Source organism: Melozone crissalis, unplaced genomic scaffold (assembly GCF_028551555.1).
Source record: "Melozone crissalis strain CALT ecotype California unplaced genomic scaffold, PUWL_Pcris_2 ptg000014l_1, whole genome shotgun sequence".
In the NCBI taxonomy this organism is placed as follows: Eukaryota; Metazoa; Chordata; class Aves; order Passeriformes; family Passerellidae; genus Melozone; species Melozone crissalis.
Window position 1 is genome coordinate 17,284,304 of NW_026535792.1, and position 9,471 is coordinate 17,293,774.

At 56.8% G+C, this 9,471-nt stretch overlaps 1 protein-coding gene across 2 annotated transcripts; it reads left to right on the forward strand.

Annotated features, from left to right (window-relative positions):
* The first annotated feature begins 793 nt into the window (after positions 1 to 793).
* Positions 794 to 7,252, forward strand: INSYN1 (inhibitory synaptic factor 1). 2 transcript variants are annotated; one of them, XM_054272390.1, is made up of 3 exons: positions 794 to 967; positions 1,637 to 2,150; positions 6,518 to 7,252. In XM_054272390.1, the coding sequence occupies exons 2-3, from the start codon at positions 1,932 to 1,934 to the stop codon at positions 7,151 to 7,153; spliced, it is 855 nt and encodes a 284-aa protein (XP_054128365.1). In that variant the 5' UTR covers positions 794 to 967; positions 1,637 to 1,931; the 3' UTR covers positions 7,154 to 7,252. The 2 variants fall into 2 exon arrangements, with proteins under 2 accessions (XP_054128365.1, XP_054128366.1); XM_054272391.1 differs by having other exon boundaries at positions 1,804 to 2,150.
* Positions 7,253 to 9,471: the final 2,219 nt, after the last annotated feature.

Sequence of the window (9,471 nt, forward strand, 5' to 3'; positions counted from 1 at the left end):
GCAGCTGCGGTTACCGGCACCCTCCATTCCCGGAGCCCCGGAGAACGCGGGGATCGGGGCTGGGGGATGCCGGTATCGGGAATAGGGGATGCCGATACCGGGGCTGGGGGGTGCCGGTACTGGGGACCGGGGATGGCGGTACCGGGGACGGGAGATACCGAATGGAGGATGTACCGGGAATGTACCGGTACCGGGGCTGGGGAATGGCGCTGCCGGGGCTGGGAGATGCCGGTGCAGAGAATGGGAGATGCCAATACGGGGAAAGGGGATACCGGTCCCGGGGATGGGAGATGCCGGTACCGGGAATAGGAGATGCCGGTACCGGGGATGGGAGATGCCGGTACCGGGGCTGGGGGATAGCGATACCGGGAATGGGGGATGCCGGTACCGGGGATGGGAGATGCCGATAGCAGGGATGGGGGATGTCGGTACAGGGAATAGAGGATGCCAGTACCGGGGCTGGGGGATGCCGGTGCCGGGGATGGGTGATGTACCGGGGCTGGGGGATGCCGGTACCGGCGAGGAAAACGCGGCCCTAGCGGTTCCCCCCTCCCCGTGAGCGCTCCCGAACCGGCTCCCCCGCCCCGCCCCGCTCCCCCCGCGCCGTTCCCGGTTCCCGGGGGGCACTCGGGGGCACGGCGCGTTCTCCCCCCGCCGCGGCCGGGGCGGGGCCGGGATCCGGAGGGGGGATGGCGGCGGGAAGGGCTCCGGGAGGGGCCCCGGGGCCGCTGCCACCCCCCCGTGGGGCTGTCCCCGCCGGTAACGTGTCCCCGCCGGTAACGTGTCCCCCCCGCGACAGCGAGCGGAGCAGAGCGGCCCCGGCCCCCGCGGAAAAGCCCTGAGGGAGGCGGGAGCCGGCGGCGAGGAGGAGGAGGAGGAGGAGGGGGAGGAAGCGAGGGAAGGAGCCAGGGGAAAACAGGAGCGGGAAGAGCTCAGAGCGGAGCCCGGGAGCGGCCGGAGCGCGCCGGTGAGTGCGGAGTGTCCCCGTGTCCCCCGGGGTGTCCTGTCCGTGTCCCTCAGTCCCTGTGTGTCCCTCTGTCCCTGTGGGTGTCCCTATGTGTCCCTCAGTCCCTGCGTGTCCCTCTCCCTGTGCGTGTCCCTCTGTCCCCCTGGATGTCTCTCTGTCCCTCCGGGTGTGCCCCTCTCCCTGTGTGTGTCCTCGTGTCGCTGTCCGTGTCCCTCTGTCCCCCTGGATGTCCCTCTGTCCCTGTGCGTGTCCCTCTGTCCCCCTGTGTGTGTCCCTGTCTCTCTGTCCCCCTGTCCCTGTGTGTGTCCCTCTGTCCCTGTGCGTGTCCCTCTGGGTGTCCCTCTGTCCCTGTGCGTGTCCGTGTCCATATCCCTCTGTCCCTCTGGGTGTCCCCCTGTCCCTGTGTGTGTCCCCCGTCCCTGTGCGTGTCCCTCTGTCCCTGTGCGTGTCCCTCTGTCCCCCTGTGTGTCCCGCTGTCCCTCTGGGTGTCCATCTCCCAGAGGCCCCACTGCACCCAGGCTCAGCCTGGGGGACACAGAGGGAGGCCACAGGGGGGGTGACATTCCAGCGACATTCCCAGGCCCCATCTTGCCCCCCACAAACACGGGGAAGGAGCGGCCAGAGCCCTTCCCAAGCATCTTCCCGGCCCTTGTCCCTCTGTCCCCGCAGGAGGACAGCCGGACACCCCCGCAGCCAACACCGGACCCGCCGCCCCTCCTCGGCGACACCGCGCCTCCCTTTCCCGCTGGGATCCCGGCAAACCCCATCCTCTCCTCCTCCTCCTCCTCCTGCTCCTGCTGCTCCTGCTCCGGCTGCCAGCAGCGGTGTCACCGCAGGGCCACCGGCGGAGCGTCCCCGCATGGTGCGGCCGTGAGCGGCGGCGTTAAGATGGTGAGAGCTGCCCGGGCCGGGCCGGGCGGGGAGCAGCGGCATGGACACCGGCCCGGCCGCCGCCTAGGGCACGATGGACTCGCGGAGCCGCCGGGATGCGCAGCGCACGGAGCGGCCCGGCCCCACCGGCACCGCCGGCACCGGCACCGGCAGCACCGGCACCGGCACCGGCAGCGGCCCTAGCGAGGGCGAGGGAGAGCGGGAGCGCATCCGCGGCCGCATGAGGATGGTGATCGGGCAGCTCGAGGGCATCCTGAGGGAGCTCAAGGAGGTGGCCAAGGAGCTCCGAGAGGTGGGGAAGTCCCGGGAGAACGCTGGGCACGAAAAGGGAAGGGGTTGGAGCGGGTTTGGCCGTTCCTGGCTCGGGATAGGGCAGCGGCGGGGCGGATTTCCCTGAGGTGGATTGCCAAAAAAAAGAGGAAATTTGGACATCCCCGAGATGGATTTCCAAAAGAGGGGAGGAAATTCAGGTGTCTCTAGGCTGGCTTTCCAAAAAAAGAGAAGGAAATTTGGATGTCCTTGAGGTGGATTTCCAAAATACAGGAGGAAATTAGGATCTTCTTGGGCCGGATTTTCAAAAGAGAGGAGGAAATTTGGGAGTCCCTGAAGTGGATTTCCAAAAAAAGGGAGGAAATTCAGGAGCTACTGAAGCAGGTTTCCATAAAAAGGGGAGGAAATTTGGAAGTCCCTGAGGTGGATTTCCAAAAAAAGGAGGAAATTCGAGAGCTCCTGAGGTGGATTTCCAAAAGAGAGGAGGAAATTCGGATCTCCCTAGGCTGGATTTCCAAAAGAGAGGAGGAAATTTGGAAGTCCCTGAGGTGGATTTCCAAAAGGGAGAAGGAAATTTGTGTCAGAGAGGAGGAAATTTGGAAGTCCCTGAGGTGGATTTCCAAAAGGGAGAAGGAAATTTGTGTCAGAGAGGAGGAAATTTGGATGTCCCTGAGGTGGATTTCCAAAAGGGAGAAGGAAATTTGTGTCAGAGAGGAGGAAATTTGGATGTCCCTGAGGTGGATCTGCAGAAGAAAGAAGGAAATTTGGGAGTTCCTGAGGTGGATTTCCAAAAGAGATGAGGAAATTCGGGTGTTCCTAGGCTGGATTTCCAAAAGAGAGAAGGAAATTTGGAAGTCCCTAAGGTGGATTTCCAAAAGACAGGAGGAAATTTGAGTGTCAGAGAAGAGGAAATTTGGATGTCTCTGGGCTAGATTTCCAGAAGAGAGGAGGAAATTTGTGTCAGAGAGGAGGAAATATGGATGTCCCTTAGGTGGATTTCCAAAAGGGAGGAGGAAATTTGTGTGTCCCTGAGGTGGATTTCCAAAAGAGAGAAGTAAATTTGCAAGACCCTGAGGTGGGTTTCCAAAAGAGAGGAGGAAATTTTGGTGTCCCTTAAGTGGATTTTCAAAAGAGAGAAGGAAATTCGGGAGTTCCTGAAGTGAATTTCCAAAAAAAAGGAGGAAATTCGGATCTCCCTGGGCTGGATTTCTAGAAGAGAGAAGGAAATTTGAGTGTCAGAGAAGAGGAAATTTTGGTGTCCCTGAGGTGGATTTCCAAAAGCAAGGAGGAAATTTGGAAGTCTCTGAGGTAGATTTCCAAAAAAAGGAGAAAATTCGGGTCTCCTTGTGTTGGATTTCCAGAAGAGAAGAAGAAATTTGAGTGTCAGAGAAGAGGAAATTTGAGTGTCCCTGAGGTGGATTTCCAAAAGGGAGGAGGAATTTCAGGTGTTCCTCATTGGTGGCTCCAAGCTGAGGTGGACTGAGGTTCCCTCAGGGCCACCAAAGTGTCCTGGATTTGTGACATTGGGGTGTCCCCATGGAGGATTTGGGAATGTCTATCCCAGTGTCCATCTCTGCTCAGGGCCACCAAAGTGTCCTGGATTTGTGACATTGTGGTGTCCCCATGGAGCCACCATGGAATCTTTGGAATGTCCCTAGCTGGTGGCTCCAAGCTGAGGTGGGATCATGGATTGAGGTCCCTCAGGGCCACCAAAGTGTCCTGAACTTGTGACATCCCGATTTTCCCGGTCTCCCTCCTTCCTTCCCACCCCTTTGTGTCCAGAATAATTCCCGGGCGTTCTGTGCTGGGGAAAATGAAGATTAAAATCCTTGGATGGAAAAATCCTATTCAAATCCCCCAAAAATTCCCATGGTAAGGGCCCATCCTGTCTGGAATTTCTGAAATGGGATCAAAGAGGTTCCCTGCCAGCATTTTCCCTGGAAAAATCCTGCTGGCAATCCCCAATGGGAATAAATCCCCTAATAATGCTGAGATCAATAGGGGGTTAACTGGGAATGCTCGGGAAGGTCCAGGGATTGTTATCCCAAAAAAAAAAAAAATAGCTTTGGGAGAAGGTTGGGAATTATTTAGGAGCAGGTTTTGGGAAATTTTGGGAGCTGGATTTGGAGGATTTTGGAAATGGGTTTGGAGATTTGGGGGAGCAGTGTTTTGCGGGATTTGGGAGCTGTGTTTTGGGATTTTGGGAGCTGTTTTGGGAGGATTTTGGGAGCAGGTTTGGGGGGATTTTGGGAGCAGGTTTGGTGGGATCCAGGCCTGGACCTCTCCATCCTGGGCTTGGATTGACTTCCATATACTCTTCCCAAATCCCTGTGGGGATGGAGGAGTCATCAGATCCCATTGGATTTCAAACCCTTGATCCCATCAGATCCCAGCCCTTGGATCCCATCAGATTCCATCCCTTTGATCCCATTGGATCCCATCCCTTGGATCCCACCAAATCCCATTGTTTGATCTCATTGGATCTCAAGCCCTTGATCCCATCAGATCCCATCCTTTGATCCACTGGATCTCAAACCATTGATCCTATCAGATCCCATCCCTAGGATCCCATCAGATCCCTTCTTTTGATCCCGTTGGATTCCATCCCTTGTATCCCATCAGGCCCCAACTCTTTGGATCCCGACATCCTAACCCTCTGACCCCATCAGATCCCACCCTTGGATCACACCAGATCCCACCCCTCTGATCCCAGCCCAAAATCCAGGATCTGGAGCCACCAATCCCAACTCCCAGCAGGAACCTCCACCATGGCCTACAGCCAAAATTCCCAAAATCCCATAAAAATAAGGATGGGGCTCCAGCTGTCCCACATCTGCCTGAGCTGGGTGGGAACATTCCAGATGGGATTTAATTGGTAAGCTCCTGGGAATTTCCCCCAGTTCCTTGAAAACATCCCCAGGGATTCATCCCAAACATCCTCCCCTGTTTATATGGGGAAAAAAATCCCCTGCAATTCCCCAGGGGACAAATCCCCCCAATTCCCTGGGAATATCTCCAGAGATTCATCCCAAACACCCTCATGTGCTTGGAGGGAATAATTCCCCCCAAATTCCCTCATCCCAAACCTCCTCCCCTGCTTGTGGGGGACAAATCCTTCCCAGTTTCCTGGGAATTTGTCCCGTACAAGTAGGAAAGTGGGTTTGGGGTGAATCCCTGGGGATATTCCTGGGAAATCAGGGGGAATTTTCCCCCTCCAAGCTGGAAAAGCTCCGCCAGCCTCGGTGAGGAAGGAAAACGGGGGGAGCAAATCCCAAATCCTTCTTTCCGTGTTAATCCCCCACGGGAGCTGAGTGTCACCGGGGGATTTAACCCCCGGCTTAAAATAGGGAATGATCCTAAAAATAGCCCGGAGTGACACTAATCCTGCGATGGGGACAGCCACAAGTGACACCAATCCTGAGATGGGGACGGGATTGGGATTGGGATGGGGACAGGTGTGAGTGGCATCAGTCCCAGGATGGGGACAGGATTGTGATGTGTCTGGAATGGGGACAGCTGTGACACCAGTCCTGGGGTGGGGCTGGTATTGGGATGGGGATGGGGACAGGACTGGGATGGGGACAGGATTGGGATGGGGACAGTGATGAGTGACACCAGTCCTGGGATGGGGACAGGATCAGGATGGGGACAGGACTGGGATGGGGACAGGACTGGGATGGGGACAGTGATGAGTGACACCAGTCCTGGGATGGGGACAGGATCAGGATGGGGACAGGACTGGGATGGGGACAGTGACAAGTGACACCAGTCTTGGGATGGGGACAGGACTGGGATGGCAATGGCCATGAGTGGCACCAATAACAGGTGATTGGGATTGGGATTGGGATGCACTTCCTGCTGTCCCTGCTTGATCCCGGTCCCTTCAGTGAGGCTGGGAAGAGACCTCAGGTGACAGGGACATGTTGGCCCTGTCCCAGAGTTGAAATTCCTGTCGGGAACAGAGGGGATCCCATTCCAGCAGAACCATTATAATGGGGTATTCCCAAAGACTCCCAGCCTCCTTCCCAATTTTTCCTTGTCCCAAAAATAAAGAGATCAGAAAACCCCTTTTTAAACTCTCTTTCTCAAGTTTAGCCCTTCCTTTCCCAGAAAAGAAGAAAAAAATAAAAGGAAAAGGGATCTGGAAAGGGAAAAAGGAGTTCTCCTGATTTCCAGGCTTCCCTGGGGATATTCCCAAAAAGCTTCAAAGCCAAAGCTTGAGGGGTGGAGGGATCCCTCCATCCCTCAATCCCTGGAAGTTTTGGGGTTTTGGGAAAACAACACAGAAATCCAAGGGGAGGTGTTGGGACCCACCATCCATCCATCCATCCATCCATCCATCCATCCATCCATCCATCCATCCCTGTGTCCATCTCTCTCTCTCCACAGGTCGTATCCCAGATTGACCGCCTGACGTCGGACTTCGCTCTGGACCTGGAGCCGGACGCTTGGACTCCGGCCACGGCCAGCAGCACGTCCAGCAGCGACCGGGGCGGCGCCAGCCTCGAGCTGGGCCCGCTGGACTTCGCCGCCTCCGACGTCCTCTCGGACAGCTGGGAATTCTGCTCCTTCCTGGACGCCTCCACGCCCTCGGACCCCGGCGACTGCCCGGAGCCTCCGCGGCCGCCGCCGGCCCGGCTGATGAACGGGGGGGTCCCCATGGCCAACGGCCCCCGTGGGGGCGGCGGGACCCCAGATTCCTCCAGTGAGGAATGTTTTGGGAGCGCCGCCGTTCCCAAAATCCCGGCCCAGCGGCCGGCGGGGACGCGGGAGCGCGTCCGCTTCAGTGACAAGGTGCTCTATCACGCCCTGTGCTGCGATGACGATGGTGATGCCGACGACAGCGCCGACATTCCCGATGATCCTGCCAGGAAGGGGCCTCGGGAGCAGCTCCCGAGGAACCCGGGCGTGATCCCGATCCGCAGGGCCATGAGGAACAGCAGCACCCAGACCGTGGCCGATAAGAGCACGCAGACGTTGCTGCCGTACGTCCCGGCCAGGCAGAGAATTCCCAACAAAAACTGAGCCCGGATCCGGGTTTGGAAAGGGTTTGGGGGAGGGGGAAAATCCCTGGGAAAGGGGCTGGAAAAGATCTATATATAAATATAAATATATATTTCAATAAATCCGTACTCCTCATAAACGCCGAGTGAGAAGGTGGCAACAAATATCCCGATATCGCCATTTCCCGGTATCTCAATATCCTGATATTCCAATATCCTGGTTTTCCAGGCTCAGGGTATTTTATTTTTTTTTTTTTTTTCACTGGATCGAAGGAGCTCAGTAAATCATCCAGCACAGAGAAATCCCAACCATGACACAGATGTGCCAGGAGGTGCTGACCTCCATTCTGGAGGGCAGGAATAGGGCACAGATTGGAATGTGGGAATGCTGGAGGGGGTGGCAGGATCAGGGAGGAGGAAATTCCCTTCTCTGGGATCTGTTATCCCTGTTTGGTTTAGGGAAAATCAGTGGAGTCAGACATTTCTGGTGGAGGGGATTTGGGAGGGCTCCAGGATGTCACTGGAATGTCAGTGGAATATCATTCCCAACTCCAAGAGGAACAACAAGGGGATCACCAAAACCCCCAGGAATGAGGACCTGTCCTTGGGAACTTCTTCCCCCTGAATTCCCAACTTTTCTGGCAGAAATATCCCTGATCCTGAGTCCTGCATCCATCTGAAAAAAGTCCCACTTTTCCTGAGCTCCCTAATCCTGCTTTTCCACATCCAAATGCTGATTTTTCAGGGAAAGAAATCAAGTCCTGCTTGGAACCGAAGGAATCTAGAGCTCCAAATCCACCCTGGGCGTTTTTCCGAGGTATCCAAAGGGGTCGGAGCAGCAGCTGCTCCCAGGACAATGTTCCCGTGTCCTTCCCGCCGGCGCCTCATCCTGCAGGGACATAATTCCATCCCAGAGCATTCCTGGCACGAGGCTTTGCCAAGGTTTTTCTGAGCCAAAAATGCCACCTTGGTTCCTGATGGTCAATCCAGGTGGGAAGAGCTGCATTCCCGAGCAGCTTTGGGGTGGGAAAACAATGCAGAAATCCAAGGGGAGGAGCTGGGACTGACCATCCATCCATCCATCCATGGATTCATTCATGGATCCATCCATCCATCCATTCAAGTATCAATTGATCCATCCATCCATGGATCTATCCATGGATCCTTCCTTCTATTCATCGCCCATCCATGGAACCATCCATCCATCATCCATCCCACCATCCCTCCATCCATCATCCATCCATCCATCTGTGGATCCATCTATCCATCCATCCATCCATCCATCCATCCATCCATCCATCCAACCATCCGTCCCGGTGTCATCCCAGAGGTGAGACTGAGGGATATGCAGAATTCCTCTCAATCCAACCCCAATCCAAGCAGGGTGAAACGAGCTTTTCCCCCAAATGTTGCTGGATCTGACATTTTGTTTTTTGGGACTGCTGGGGAGGACCAGCCTGGGAGCATCCTGGGTTCCCACAGGAATATCCTACACTGTCCCGATGCCGGGGATGGACACGGCGCTCCCAGGGAGCTCTGTTATCCCAGGACACCAGGCATGGGTGGGCAGAGCCTGGAGCGCTGTCCTGGCACAGACTGGGCTTGACATGTCCCCAGCTCCCAACAGGATCTGGGGGACAGGGACAATGATGAGGACATGGCCGGGAGAGCCTCGTGGGCCACTGTTGTCTATGGGGGGTGGCTGGCCCCAATGGCCCCACAGCTGGCCCCAATGGCCCTGTGGCCAGCCTTGATGGCCCCACTGCTGGCCCCAATGTCCCCAAGCCCAGCCCCATTGGCCCCATGGCTGGCTAAGATGGCCTCGTGGCTGGCCCTGATGGTACCACAGCTGGCCAAGATGGCCCCACAGATGGCCACGATGGCCCTGCATTTGGCCAAGATGGCCCCACAGCTGGCCCCAGTGTCCCCAAGGCCAGTCACGATGGCCCCACAGCTGGCCACGATGGCCCTGTGGTGTCTTCCCACAGCCCTTGGAAGCCCCTGGGCTCCAGGGGTCACCAGGAGATCGAAGAGGGGATCCGAGGGCGTGGCTGTGTGGGTGTGGCTGTAAGGGGTGGAGCCACTCTTCATTCAGGCTGGAAATCAAATCCCGGGATGGAGCCACCATCCATCCCTCTCCATCCCAGCCTGAGGCCAGCAGGCTTCTCTTGGGCTGGATTTTGGGAATGTTCTCCCATCGGGATGCTGAGCTTGGGGAAGGACAACCAAAAACCATCCCCCAGAGGGGATTCAGGAAGGGCCTTGGGAAGGATCCCCTGGGAATTCCCACCCCATGGGGAAGGATCCCGTGGGAATTCCCACTCCATCCTGGCAGCGGGA

Excerpts from the sequence above, each read along its gene's own strand:
- INSYN1 (XM_054272390.1), top strand. The coding sequence starts at position 1,932 with ATGGACTCGCGGAGCCGCCGGGATGCGCAGCGCACGGAGCGGCCCGGC. Across the intron at positions 2,151-6,517 it reads TGGCCAAGGAGCTCCGAGAG|GTCGTATCCCAGATTGACCG; the intron begins GTGGGGAAGTCC and ends CTCTCTCCACAG.